The sequence below is a fragment of the Ochotona princeps genome, chromosome 13 (genome assembly GCF_030435755.1).
Source record: "Ochotona princeps isolate mOchPri1 chromosome 13, mOchPri1.hap1, whole genome shotgun sequence".
NCBI lineage: Eukaryota > Metazoa > Chordata > Mammalia > Lagomorpha > Ochotonidae > Ochotona > Ochotona princeps.
Window position 1 is genome coordinate 46146233 of NC_080844.1, and position 14548 is coordinate 46160780.

Here is a 14548-nt window from a genome sequence, read left to right on the forward strand (position 1 = left end):
GTATAAAACGTGGTAGGGACTGACTGACAAGGTAGAGACCACCATCTTGACTTCAAGAAGTTTCTGATCTAGTAGGGAGACCGATGGGCACACATTAGGGTCAAGACCTGCAGGGGGGCAAATGGGAAAGGCCTGGCGGCAGTGCCTTGGAGCCAAGAGCTGGCATTGAGTTAGTGTGCCCCAGCTTGCTCTGGGTGTGTATGCAAAGCCCCTTCTTTCTGGTGCCTGAAATTAATTGTGTAACTCTACCTTCTGGAAGGTTCCCAGAGCCTGACACTGCATTGAGTTGCCCTCAGTCAGCCTTTCTCCCTTTTCCGTAGAGGCTAGCACTGCCTCACTCCTCTGTGGCTTCTCAAAAAATTATCAGCAGCAATTTTAGGACTCCATCTGTTTCCACCTCCCTAACCCCCAAAGGTCCTGACACATGAATGATGTTGGCCTGCAAGAGTTAGCTTAGTGGGCCCACTGGTGGCGAGGGGTCACTTTCCTGACCCCTCCCAGCCCATCAAGGCCCTCTTTTTTTTTTTTTCCTCAGCTTTTACTGGGACTTTGTCTTCCTGACAAGCCCCTGTGACTCTCGTGTCCATCCTGGCTTGCATCCCTCCTTCTGTCTGCTGTGTGCTTTTTATTAGAGAGAGAAAAAATAACTTCCCTCTAACTCTAAGTGCACTGCATACATGTCATAAAATATTTGGAAGAGACAGTCAATCTTTAAAAAAAAAATCCCTCCTAATCTCATTACTAAGAGATTTACCTCTGTTGAAATTTGGCTTAATTCTTTCTGGCATTTTCCTCCTCTCTTTATATGTAACTTTTTACTAGAGCCAGCATGATACCGTATACACAGCTTTATCTTGCTCTTTTCTGTTACCATTACAGAGGGCAATTTTCACATATCATTAAATATTCTTTGAAAACATGATTTTTTAATGGCTGCATAATCTTCCACTATTCGGTGTCCATGTCCTTTTAAAATCTAGGCTCATCATATTTTAAAGCACATCCACGTGTAGCAACAGTGATTTTCCTTAAAGGTCCTCTCTCCACCCCTCCTCCCCCGACTCGTGCACCTTTTACTTCCTTGTCAGGTTGATTCTTTAAGCTTACAGAGGCCCAGTTTTTGTCTCTGTGGGATTGTTTTCCCACTTGGAACTCTGTCCATGGTTTGTGTGTCCACTGCTTTCTTCCATGGGAATCCATTCTGTCCTCCACTGGGGTCCTGCCCAAGCCCCCTACCTGCCTTTGCCACTGTCAACTCCAGATTTCTTTCACTTCTTTCCAAATCCTCATATGCCCCTTTTGAGCAGGTGTGCCTGGTTGGGCAGAAGTACATGAGCCTCAGTGGAGGCCAGGGCCCTAACCATGCACAGTGGAAAAGGACGTAGCCTCCTGAGCTTGTGTCATTGTTCAGTTTTGTGTTCGTTTTTGATATCTGAGGAAAGAACTGGATTAAATTGTCTTCATGATACATTTTGGTTGTGAAATTTGAACAACACTAAATCCAGAGTATCAATTTTTTTTTAAGATTTAGTTATTTTTAGTGGGAAGTCATATCCACAGAGAGAAGGAGAGACAGAGAGGAAAATCTCCCATCCAGTGGTTCACTCCTCAAGTGGCCGTAATGGCCAGAGCCAAGCTGATCCGAAGCCAGGAACTTCTTCCAGGTCTCTCAAATGGGTGCAGGGTCCCAAGGCTTTAGGACATCCTCGACTGCTTTCTCAGGCTACAAGCAGGGAGCTGGATGGGAAGTAGAGCCGCAGGGACGTGAACCAGCACCCATATGGGATCCTGGCACATGCAAGGCAAGGATTTTAGCCAGTAGACTACTGAGCCAGGACCCAAAGTAGCAATTTCTTTGTTGCTCTTTTCTTTCCTTGTTAAAGGTAAGATGTTGAGCAAGGCAATTTGGGAATGTATCAGTCTTTGTGTTTGGAATTCTATTCAACAAATTAGCCAACATCTGTGGTTACCTGCTATATATCAGGCCCTGTACTAGGCTTACAAGGTTGAAAATCATGGGGTCCCTGCCTGTAACATTAGTGATGAAAACAAACATTAGAAAATAACAATAAAAGACAAAAAAAAAAAAGAAAATAACAATAACATATGTTATCTCTCAGCCCACTTTCACAAATGTGTAAATTCTAAATTGATTCTGCCACTTGTTGCTGGAGTAAGTAGTTGGAGATGGTGCTTCCATTTCCATTGCAAGGTGGGGATAATAATAGAAGCCTCCTACTCAAGTTCTTGTGAAAGTGAAATGAGTTGATATGTGTGGAAGTCTTGGATGACTGCCTGGTAGGTGGTAGGCACTTAGGAAATGTTACTGTGAGGACTACATCAGTATGTGTGTGTTAAATGTAGTATCTGAAACTGCAATAAGAACTGGGTCCATTTTGGCAGTGATGATGATGATGGTGGCTAGTGGTGTTGCAGAGGTTTGGTTTGATGGCTGTTGGGACAGAAGGAGGAGCTAACAACCCTCTGATGTGGATTTCAGGAAACTGTGGTGGAAAAGCTCATGGGACTTGTCCAAGGTAGTGGAGTAAGTGAGCAGTGAAACCAGGATCTCACCCAGGAGCTGTCCCTCCAGTCCTGCAGTGTGTTCGGATTACCAGAGCAGTTAGTGTTCCTAGAGGGGGCAAGTGGCTGTGAATAGGCAGGCCTAGCTTCTTGAATGCTCATGTACTCACTAAATGCCAAGAAGCTGGGCTGGGTCAAGGGCATCAGGTGGCTGCTAGGCCTAGAAGGCTGGGCAGACCTACGTTTGCCCAGAACCAAAGCCTTGGGTCACGTATCCAAGGCTTTCTTTATGACCTCTTCTCAAGCCCAGCTTGGGATCGGTGTTGAGGCCTTGTTCACACACCACCCAGGCATCTCCCTAGGTCACTAGGGTGGCCTCCTGGTGCCCCTTCTCCCACACTGCAGCCCCTCCCTCCCCTCCTGGCCGCTTCTCCCCCTCACTGCTCCTCCCTCCTTTCTTCCCCATTTTTTCTCCTCCTTACTCCCTTCTCTCTCTGCTCCCTCCCCTCTCCATCCAGGCCCTGCTGTCACCCTATCCTTGATGTCTAGGGGAGGGGCTGGGCGGGGCCAGCCCTGTGCCTCAATATCTCAAAGCCCACTCCCCATTCCCTGTCAGCAGGGTGGACCCTGCCAGTGGTATGGGTGTATGTGGGAGGTGCCCAGATCTCACAGTCCTGCTAAGCTGCCACTGTGGGGGTGGGGCCGGGGCTGCACAAACGGGCTGCCCTGAATGACAAGCGGGGATATTGATCGCATTCTGAACTCAGCCCAGCCGATAGAAGGTAATTAATGACTCCATTTGCCTCAGTACCAGGGAGAACAATTGAGTTTGAAACTGCAACAACTGGCAGCTGGGGAGACTGGGTTGAGGGGCAGCCTGGAGGTGAGCCCCTCCAAGGGAAAGGGTAGTGTGTGGAGGCAGGCAGAGGTGGCCAGCCAGAATGAACAGGGTCACCCCAACCGCAACTGTCCCCTAGGCCCATCACCCCCTTTCTACTTCTTCCCAGACCAGATTCTCAGCTCATATTCTGTCTGAGGGTGAAGCCTGCTTTTCCCGGCATGCCCTTCGCCAGCTGTGGCAGGGAGCTCATGCAGCAGCCCTCTGTAAGCCATGGCTGCAGCTGGAAGCCTGAACAGGTGGCACCTCGTTTGTGAGTGTTCAGGGCCAGCTTGTGATGATAGCATGCAGAAAATTCCTAGACACTGCGCACTAGGCAGGCAGGTGTGCAGCAGGAAATGGCTATGATGACAACAGTGGTTCCGGATCAGGAAGGCGAGCACCTTGGAGCTAGGTGGCTATGAGTTTCGCTCCTGGCCTTACTCCTCCTGAGTGGCACGATGGTGGGCACAGAATGTTGCCCCTCTGGGCCTAGCTCTTCATCTGACAATGAAGGGAACAAGTACCTGTAAGACTGAATACCTAAATGAATTAAACAGGAAGGACTTGTAACATTGAACAGACTTAACAAATGTAGGCAAAAGCCCTAATAGTGTTTGTTTCCTCTTAGACAGTAAGTAGGATGTCTGTGTTTGGGCTTAGAAAATCAAAGTTATTTATTTATTTATTGCTATACTTATCCAAAACATTCATTTCAGATGTCTCAACCTGCTTCCTGTGAGGTAGAGAGTGGTAGGTGTGGGGAAAGAGCATTCATCCCATCTTGATTTTGTAAATTTGGAGGAGTCTTGGCTGAAGAATGATGTCATTCTGTCTGTTCCTCTCCCCACCTTTTGACCAGTGCCAGGTACCTCTTGTCCCTTAGAGTCATTTCCCCTTGGGATTCCGGGTAGAATGTAAAGAAGGGGCATTTGTGTCCATTGTTCCTGGCCCCAACAGTGTTCATTGACCACCCTGACCCCAGCTCCGGAGACCTCCCTGGGCAGCTCCTCTTAGACTGGGCAGAGGGTGAATTCTGGCGGGGACTGGAGTGTAGACCATGGGAGTGGGGACTCAGCTCCAGGGCAGCCCCGGAATGTGTGGGGGGGAAATAACAGGCCTCAGAGAAAGAGCAAACCCGACCTTTCAGTCGATGCTTTTAGTAACAGATCTAAAAGTAGTTGATTCTTATTAGACCAAGCCTGGACAATATGGAAACATTTACACTGGAAGAAAATGAAAATGGCTCGCAATCAGGAAGTCACCCTGCCTTCATGGCTGTGGCTCTCTTTCAAGGCAAGCTGGTCTCTGACTTTTGGTGGAAATAGGGGCCCCCGTGCTGGGAGCCCCAATTCTGGTGTTAGCTGAGCAGCTGTTACGGCCCATCCGTGGAGCACACAGCTGCTTCTGTCCCAGGTTCCCCAGCCTGCATGCCCCAAGCCAACCACTTCTGCTTCCTTGGTCTGTGCTTTGCCTGCTCTGAGCCTGGGTGTCTTCAGGGAGAATTGAGTCCCTGCCCATCTCAGAGCGTGGCAGGGAGGACCCCCTGAGCTCAGGGCTGTGAAGGCTGTTCAGTGTGTAGCAGATATGAAGCAGTCAGAGAGGGAGACAGTAGGAGATTTGCTCCTGCAGAAAGAATAACCATTTCAGAGCTTTAAGTCAGTGGTTTGTTGAATTTGTTTTATTTATATCCTATTTGTGTTCCAGAAAGTACAACCATGACAGCTCTCTCCTTGAGGGTGCTCACACTGCTGTAGACAGAGCCCCAGCATGGGCTCTGGTTCTGAGAGTCCTGCTACCCAGTTGTGTGGCCTTGGGTAAGTCGCCCACTGCCCACGTGAGCTCCTTTCCTTACTAAAACACGAAGGGTCTGCCCCAGCTATCTGCTGACCATGTGGGTGCAGGCTGAATACACATGTACCTCATGGTTCAGCCTTAGAGCAGGGACAATGTAAAGCAGACAACTTTGGATGCTGCACTCGACGGGATCAAGTGACCCTCAGCTGGTCCCGAGTTTGGCACCTAGGTCATAGAGGTCAAATCCTGGCAGTTGTTGACTAGCCACATGGCCTTAGACAGGCTGTTTGACCCCTTTGCCTCAGGTCTCTTGTCTGTGAAATGGGTATGGCAGTATTTACCATGTTGGAAGGCATAAATGAAGTTTATAAAGCTTGTAAACTGCTCCTTAATAGTGGCTGGGCAGAGCTGGATCCTCCATCCATCCACGTGGGTGTTTGATTAACTCATAGTTCCCTCTACTTTAAACCCACCACAATTGTGTTTTCTAACTATAGTCTAAAGTCTGAAAGCAGAAGAGAATATCAGGGATCCAGATGGTTCCAGAAAGCCCAGGACATGCACATCCTCCATCTCCACACCAGCCATTGTGGTTTGGGGAGTCTGAAGGAAGAGGCCTTCTCTGGGCCCCGTTCTCAGGCAGCCTCTGCCAGCTGCTCTGCCTGGCAGCTGTGCAGCTCCGAGTTCAAGCTCAGCTTCTACCTGTTCAGCAGGTAGGGGGAGGTGAGCAGTTTGATGTTGCTGGGGCAGATGGCCCACAGGGAGCTGTTGGAGGCTAACAAACAGTGGGAGTGAGTGCAGAGCTCATGCACGGGGTCTTCCATGCTCTGTGATAGCCAGGGACATGGGTGACATGCCTGGTGGCTACTGGTGTCCTTGAAACCAGGCCAGCCAGGTGATCACAGCTCTAAATGCTTCTCAGGAGAGTCCCACTCAGTCGGTCCTTTATCGTTTATCAAGTCCTTATTGTGTGCGCGGGTGGGTCCTGAAGCTACAGAAATGCTCCAGTCCTGGTCCCTGGCCTCTTGGCTCGAGGGGGCGGGTGGATGGCAAATCTTCCATGGGGTGGGTAGTGTTGGGTAGTGTTGCTTACTACCAACCTGTCTCGCTCTGAGACCTGGGCCAAGAGCTCCTTCTGCCAACGCCTGTGGTGTGCAGCTCCATCCAAGGATGCTCCAGCCATTCTCTGGGCCGTCACCCTGAGGATCTGCCCCAGCAAAGTCGCACCCTGAACACCCCCTCCATGGTCCTGGGAGGGGCCTGCAAGTGGTCAGCGCTGCCTGACAACTGCTTTGTTTTCTTCTCTGCCTCTCCTCAGCATTCTCCTCCTCCTTCCCTTTAAACCCACTTTCGCCCAGGCCTTGGGCTGCCCTCCAGAGCTGGGGAGTCAGAGCTGGCCCCTCCCTCTCCCGGCCCTCCTGGCCTCTCCTCCTGGCACCTTCTGACCCAAGGCTGTTCCCAGACTCCCTCCCTCTCTCCCAGTCTGCCTCTCTCCAGCCCTCAGCCCTCCTTCCATCCCTTCCCCACAGCCAGAGAGCCATGACCTCCTCCACAGAGAGCTGCTGGTGAGAGGGCCTGCCTCCCTGCTCCCACCACTGCCCTCTCTGCCCCCACCCCCCGGAGGCCCATCTCCGCACCTCCCTAACTTTCTTTGTGCCTCTTCTCCATTCTTCCTCACCCTGCTGGCTGCCTCCTTCCTTCTCTGGGGGTTGGTTGGTGCCGCTGTGCGTCATCACACCACTTTGTTTGCCCACTCATCCAGCACCCACCTTCTCCTACCCCCCGTTCCCCATCCTATTCCTCCATCCCCACCCCCTACTGCCACCTCTCCCAGGAGCAGGCTTCCTCTGCCTTCCACTCCCCACCCTCCCCCTATCTCACCATTGCTGTCTCAGTAACCTGTCTTACCACTGGTGCTGGGGTGGGGGTGTGCCGAGTATACAAAAAAATAAATAAATAAAAAGGTCAGTGAGTGGAGGGAGCAGCAATAACCCCTAAAACAGTACTATCAGTGGAACATGATTGATCAATTGAATTCCATAGCGGCTGAAAAATGTGGGATTAAGTAGTGTATTATACGCACAATGAGTTGAGGCATGATGTTCATTTCAAGTTCATTTCGCCGGCCTCTGCCACCAGATCAGGCAATCAATAGGGGCAGCAGATATCATATATCACCTCTCTGCGGGCTGGGGAGAGAGCACCATAATCTCTCGCAAATTTAGAGTGACAGATTTGTCAAGATCTGAAGGGCCCTGAATAAATGAAGGCAGAGAGACTCCTCCAGCCAGTGACCTGAGGACAAAGCTCCGGCTCAGCCCCTACACACACACACACACACACACTGAGTGCCCCACACTCACAAATGCACACTGTGCTCCCAGTGCCCATGTGGTGACACGGCAGGTGACATGGCAGGAGCCACACACAAAGACACAGCTGCCTGTCCCCCTCCACCACACCCTGCCATGGCAGGTTTTCCTTGGAAGAGAACAGGGCTCCAGCCAAAGAGAACCGAGCCCAGAGACCACGCACAGAGGACTGCCTGAGCATGTGGGCGCTTCCTGGAGAAAGAGGTGGGTTCCAGAGGCAGGGAAGCTGAGGGCAGTGACACATACACGCTGTGCTGCCAGCTCATGTCCCACTCTGTCGTGTGCACACGCACGGCCTTATTTCTTTGTGCATGTGCAGGGACGTGTAAGTGCCTGTGCTGAGAACACTCACCCCAAAGGGAGGGATAAACATGGCGCACCCCACTCATGAATGGGAGACGGAAAACCATTCTGGAGCCTTACCTGGAAAGACCAGGGAGCTTTGTGCCTGTAGGAACATAGGCTACCACCAAAGTTGCCTGTGCCAGCTGCCCTCAGCCTTGAGCTCAGTCTTGTCTTCCTCTCTTTCTCTCTCCCTGTGCATACACAAATATACGCACACATACACTCTCTCTGCTCTCACACCTTCTCCAGAAGACAGTGTAGATAGAGGATGAGGGAGGTCCCTTTAGGAAAGCAAGCCCCATGCTCCATCTGGGAAGCCAGTGAGGGAGGTTAATCAATATGTAATATTTTCTATGGTCTCCCGAATGATACTGTACGGTGTTACTGTATATAATGCAATATTGATTATATCATATCGTATAATCACCTATAAACTGATATATATAACAGTCCCAGAGGAATATCCTGGGGCCTTTGGTGCAGGCTGGCCCCAGGCCCAAGGCTCCCCAGCAGGTCTTGGGCTAAGGGAAGCCAAGGAGCTGGCAAGCTGGGACTGGGTTGGGAATACCCAACCTTCATCCAGGAGAGTTGCAGGTTGGGCATTCAGGGAAAAGCAGCTGAGCAGACACTCAGTCCACTGGAAGCGGATTCGAAGGGGACCTGGAAGTAGAAGGCAGGGATGACAGAGTGGGGAGACTCTGATGCAGACAAGATCAGCCCATAGTCCTGGGGCAGTGAGCACCATCTTGGCCCTTCTGTCCGGAGCAAACCTCAGCTCCCAGGGAGAACCTGGGAGGAACCCAAAAGATGGCTCTGCACGCAGCTGGCAGAGGCTAGCCATAGCAAGAGGCTAGGAAGGCCAGGCCCTCCTGCAGCACTCACCAGGCCCCCTGCAGGCTCAGCCCCAGGGCGGCTGCTGAGCTCCTAAGACCTCTCTTTCATCCCATGGTGTCTCAGGCCTGGCCCAGCCCCACAGAGCACCTTAGACATGCTCTTGGAGCCCTCTCTCATGGCGGGGAACTTAATTATTTCACTCCGTTCCCGTGTAACACTCAGCCTTGAGATTGTATGATTTCAACCCTTGGAATCAGTGGAACTGAAAATCATCTTGGAATGGATTCAATTTTCCACAGGCTCGCTGATACCAGCCTGAGACTCCCAGCTCCTGTTTCAGGCAGGTGCAGGGGCCAGGTGCCTGGGAAGATTGTCCCGAGGGGTCCTTCTGTCACCTCACCCCGCTCTGTCCAGTCATTCCTGACCTCTCCCTGTGACCCCCCCACCCCAGGTCCTCAAGAGGCTCAGGCTTGCTGGGTCAGGTCTCTGAGACATGGCCAGCACCCCCACCCTTCCACAGCCTAGTAACTGCAAGTGCAGGGTCCTGCAGGAGCACAGACCTCCCCACTGAGGACCAGAGCTAGGGCCCACCCTAGCTAGCTAGGGCCCACTGTGCTAGTCCTGAGTCTGGCCTGGCACTAATGCCCCAAGTGTCCGTGTGTTCTCCAGATGTATCGGAGGGCTCAGTTCCCAATGGAGACTCCCAGAGTGGCGTGGACAGTTTGCGGAAGCACTTGAGAGCTGACACCTTCACTCAGCAGCAGCTGGAGGCTTTGGATCGGGTCTTTGAGCGTCCTTCCTATCCTGACGTCTTCCAGGCCTCAGAGCACATCAAGTCAGAACAGGTGAGGAGGGCACTGCCCACTTGGAAAAATGGAAAGGAGCTGAGCACGTCAAGGTCTCCTGAGAGCAGCACCACACATGTTCCATACAGGCATCCGTACCTGGGCTGCATGAATGTGTTTGCACCAGCCCATCGTGGCAGAGTTAGGGAAAATCAGTATGGCATGCCTATGCTAATTAGACATGACCAGAGTTCTGGATGCAAAAGTCTGACCTGGAATAAATGCTATCTTAGTTTCTCCATCCATAGAATAGAGGACCTGGATTTGAGATTTCCCAAGTCTCTTCTAGTTCTGAAGTTCCATGGCATGGAGCACTCAGAAATGTCATCTCCGTATGTCTCCTCATTTTCTGCCCTGGGGGTCTTTAGAAACTCCAGGCAGGCTTGTGGCACCCTCTTTGCCCAGTATCAGAAAGAGCTGGCCTGTGCCTGCCTCCTGCTCCCTACCCTAGCTACCTGGTGTGATCCCCAGGGAGGTGACAGCCTACCCCCCCACACCCAACAAGGTGGACAGAACAGGTTGGAAAGTAGCCTGGGACATACAGTACATAGCCCAGAAACTAATCTCTGGCTTGTGGCTTTCATCAGGGTGCTGACATGACCACTTCCACCTGCCCCTTCCCGCACGCACAGTACATGTTGCCGGCAGTGCCACCCCCTCAGCTGAACAGAGCCAGTGGTATGTGCTGCCTGCAGGTCACCAGCTCAGCCTGTTGCCAGCACACCTCAGTGATGGGGCATGCTGCCACCCATCCACATTTGCATGCACACACGGCCTAAGCTGGAGCCACAGCCCACTGTGACACCACCCACGGTGCTTGCCCATGCACACACACACACACACGTGCACACCAGCAATTCCGCTCTGAGACTCCACCAGCTCACAGTCGCTCGCCTTTCTCCCCGCCCGTCCTTTTATCCCATAAGCTGTTTGTCTTCATAAAACAAAAATCAAAAGTCTTTTTAAGGTGCCCTGAGCCATAAACCAACAAAGGAGGAGCCGGCCAAGGCGGGCAGCTCGGTGCCCCCTCCCTGAGTCCCCGGCTGTATTACAATGAATAACCTTTATTTACTTTCATTAGACTATTAAACACCAGCACAGTCATTTTTCCCCCTGAAACTCGGAGCAGGGCCCATAAAGCAAATCCGAAGCCTAATTGAGTTCATTTTAATTTCTCTCCGATCACAGCGAATTACTCTGGTGATAAATCAGGGGGCAGCTTCACCCCCAGTAGAAGGCCTAATTTGCAGCTAATTACAAAACTGATTTCTACAGGAAGATCAATACGAGAAGGAATTGGAAATGACGAGGCAATCCCGTCCAGCCAGGGAGGGGAGGGGGTCCTCTGGTGGGGGGGCAGGAAACGGAAGGGAAAAAAACGGACCCGAAAGAGCAGAAAATCAGTTTTAATTTAACGTAATATTAATCAGAGCAACTTTTCCTGCTTTGTGCAGGCTCCAGGCCTGCCCAGCTCTGGGGTCTGGCTTGGCGGTGGCTGCAATAAAAAGGCAATTACCCAAGGGTTTCGGGCAGGACACCCTTTCAGAATCAATGGCTGGCCCCCTCCCACCCTTCTGTTGGCCATGTGGACTCTCCCCCTCCCCAATTTCATACCCCAGTGCACAGGCAGAGCACGAGGGGCCCACGGGGCTGTCTTTGTTTGTTTTTTGAAAAAGGGGCTCCCCTGCCCGATCAGTGAGTCCAGCAGTGCCAGCTGGAGGTCCCCCAAGGCCTTTCCCCTGTCGGGGTTTGCCCCTCCTCCCCAAGGCACCCTATGCCAGGACCACCTGGATGCCACACCTCCTGAGCACAGGAGCCCCCAAATATACTCTGTTCCCCCAGCCGCCATCCCCAGGGCTTCTCTGGCAGGAAGTATAAAGGGTAGTTGAATAACTACGCAGGTAGGCTACACCTCCTGCCCCCACCTGCAGGATACTCCCGCCCCTGCTGCTCACCACTCCCTCCGCCTGGCCCTGTCCAGCTACCCCATCTGGGAGGGCTGCCTGTTCCCGTTCCTCCTTCCCATCTGCACTCCAGGCCCCGCCTGTGCGTGCACATCAATAGCGAGCTGTCGCGTTTCTCTCTCCTCCCAGGGGAACGAGTACTCCCTCCCAGCTCTGACCCCTGGGCTTGATGAAGTCAAGTCGAGTCTATCTGCGTCCACCAACCCCGAGCTGGGCAGCAACGTGTCAGGCACGCAGACATACCCTGTGGTGACCGGTAAGGGGGTTTCCGGGCGGGTGGGAGCATCTTGGCCCATGCCATCTGGGGCCCAGCGTGACAGGTGGGACCCCCTGCCATGATCTCTGGAGAGAGAACACCTTCAAAACCCACGCTGCACCTTGAACAGATGTGCAAAGATGTGGGAAGGAAAAAAAAAACTCATTGTCGGGGTGTGTCGGCTCAGGCCAGAGAAAGCTAAACCATTGGAGGGGCTGCATGCGGTTTCTCTCTGTCTTCCTGCCTCTCTCGTTGCCTTTCCTTTGCCTCCTGCAAGGTGCCCAGCTTTCTGAGCCCCATGTGCAGAGTGCCAATAGCCCGGGCTGGCAAGAGGGGAACGGGAGTGCTTGATGTCCAGCCTTCATGCTCTTGTAACCTTCAGACTCCTGGGAGAGCCATCCTCTACTCCTTCCAGGCAGCACAAGAGGCAGTGGCTTTGGGCATGAGGATGTGGCACCCAATTATAGGGAGTTCTGTGCTGTTGTCTCTTTCCTGTCGCTGTTTCTCAGAGAAGTCACTGAGGTCAGATCTCAAGGCCAGGTACCAAATACAGGGTCAAATACAGGAGACAGGAGCACCATGACCAGGAGTCCCCAGGAATCAGCAGTACAGACAGCCAGGGTGGCCATGCAGCGTAGGGCCCAGCAGCCGAAGCCTCAGGTCTCAGAGCTACAGGCGGCAGAAGGTTTTCCAGGCCAGGAGAGTGCCCAAGTGGGAGAGACACACATTGAGGTATTATTAAAACTCGTGTAATTATTCTGAAGATGCTAAAGCCAATGTGCTGTTTGTTCCCGGGAAATGGGAGACTGGGAAGGGTCTTTGTGGGGCCTAGGAGACAGTGAGACATTAGCTGCCATGCGTGGCAAGTGGAGGTAGCCTGCGACCTGACAGCAGGACTGTGAGCAGCCAGCATTGCAGCAGGGAGCCCAGGGTAGACCTCCTGCTGTAGGATAGGGGCCCCAATTGTGACGTGGCATCAAGCTGAGCAAGGCCCATGCCTGAAGTGAGCCCACCTCCACCTGAGGCAGAGGAGAGCCTGGGGTTTCTGGAAAGGGATATCCTAGTCCAACTGTTTGCAGCCTAGGTGGAGTTGGACTCTAGGGCTGGGGGTTTTGTGGAAGCCTTGGGCAGCTGGACTGGGCTTTGGGGAGTGGTGCACCATTCAGGACAACCATGATCCAGTGGCGCTTGGCAGCAGCCCTCTGCAACCACATGCAGAAGCTCCCTGACCTGCTTGATATGTGGTCAGGCTGTCTCTGTCCTGGCCACTGAGAGGCCTTGTGGTCAGCTCCCACAGTGGCCCTGGGCCACTGGGGAAAACACAAAGCCAGCAGTCTTTTCTCTGACCCAGCTGTGCTGCCCCATGCTTGGGAACTTCCTGGAGTGGATACCCTGGCCTTGGGACCCGGTTGCCACTGCAGGAGACCCTGGGCCCTGGCCAAGATATGCCTGCACCTTGCTCAACCCCCTACCCGCTTCTCTCCCATCCCTTCCCCCCATGGCCCTGGAACAGTCCCAGCTCAGCCTGGGAACATCTCCGGCTGATCCATCTGGATCCAAGTGTGAGAAAAGTTCATTTCAGACCCAGCTTGACATTCCCAGGTGGCAAGTTAGCACTAACATCTCAATCTGTATGCGACATTTCAATCAAGCGAAGAGTAACAAAAGCAGAACCATTAACATTCGGAGCTGTTCACCAGTGGTAATGACGGGGAAACTCGCTCAGAAACTGGAAATTACCAAAAAGAGAGAAGTGTGTGGTGAGGTGGGGGAGGGGCAGCAGAGTGGGGGCAGGGAGTGATGTTTTCCACATTGAGGCCAAGATCCAGTGTTTGGATTAATAGCGCCATTACCCGAGAAAGGGCTGCCAATTACGCTCATTCTTAAAATGTTTTTGCTGGCAATTAAACGGCTGCAGCTATTGATCTTTGTTGATTTTATGTCCTCCTAATTTGCATAATCTATTAAAGATGAATGATTCATGATATGTTTATCATGGGGACAAACAGAATTTGCTGGAAGTACTGTCAAGGTGAGAAACCGGTCATTTCCCAGAGCCCTCAGGAGCCATCTCAGGAGTGGGTCGAACCCATGGGCCTGCAGGTAGCAGGGAATGGAGAGGCCAGAACAGATTCAGAGGACCTGAACTCTGAGTTCTAGAAAGATGGTGGCATCTGTGAGGGAAGGGCTTGGGTTGATCGTGTTGGTAGGAGTTGCCATCACAGTCTTCAAGAGCTTGTGTGGTTGGTGGTACAAAGAGCTCCGCTGCCTTGATGGAGGAAGTGGAGGCTTTCAGGCAGGTAGGTGACTGAACAGATGTGTGCTGCAGATGAGGGCAGAGCCTGATCAGGATACACCCTTTGGGCTGAGGGCCCCCCTCATTCCCCACCCACGGGCACCTGTGAGGACAGCCAGGATGCATTCCCTAAGGGATGGGTCCTGAGGAAGCCGGCCTGGAAACCCTTGTCCCTGCCTGAAGAGCCGGGGGGCCTTATTGAGATTCCTGCCACCTCCTGGCACTGGAAACTGATTGCAAACTTCACCAGCCACTTGATGCAGCTGTTCCACAAGGTCAGGGCTGAGAGGAGAGCAGCGCCTGGCCTATTGTGTGGAGGAGCAAGGGAGACGCAGCGGGCCAGGACACAGCTAATCACATTGCAAGCAAAGGTGGCTGCCACAGGCCCAGGCTCAGCCCGATAGGCTCCCTTCCTTGCCTTCCGCCCCTGGAACCAAGG

The 14548-nt window shown here is 52.6% G+C and overlaps 1 protein-coding gene across 8 annotated transcripts in view; it reads left to right on the forward strand.

The window, feature by feature from the left end:
• The window catches only part of PAX2 (paired box 2), a 76645-nt gene that overhangs the window by 47132 nt on the left and 14965 nt on the right, over nt 1–14548 (forward strand). For all 8 annotated transcript variants that reach the window (XM_058671255.1, XM_004579955.3, XM_004579958.4 and 5 more), the window contains 2 exons: nt 9418–9593; nt 11687–11813. In XM_058671255.1, the coding sequence (XP_058527238.1) occupies nt 9418–9593; nt 11687–11813 (303 nt within the window). The remainder of the gene's footprint in view (nt 1–9417; nt 9594–11686; nt 11814–14548) is intronic.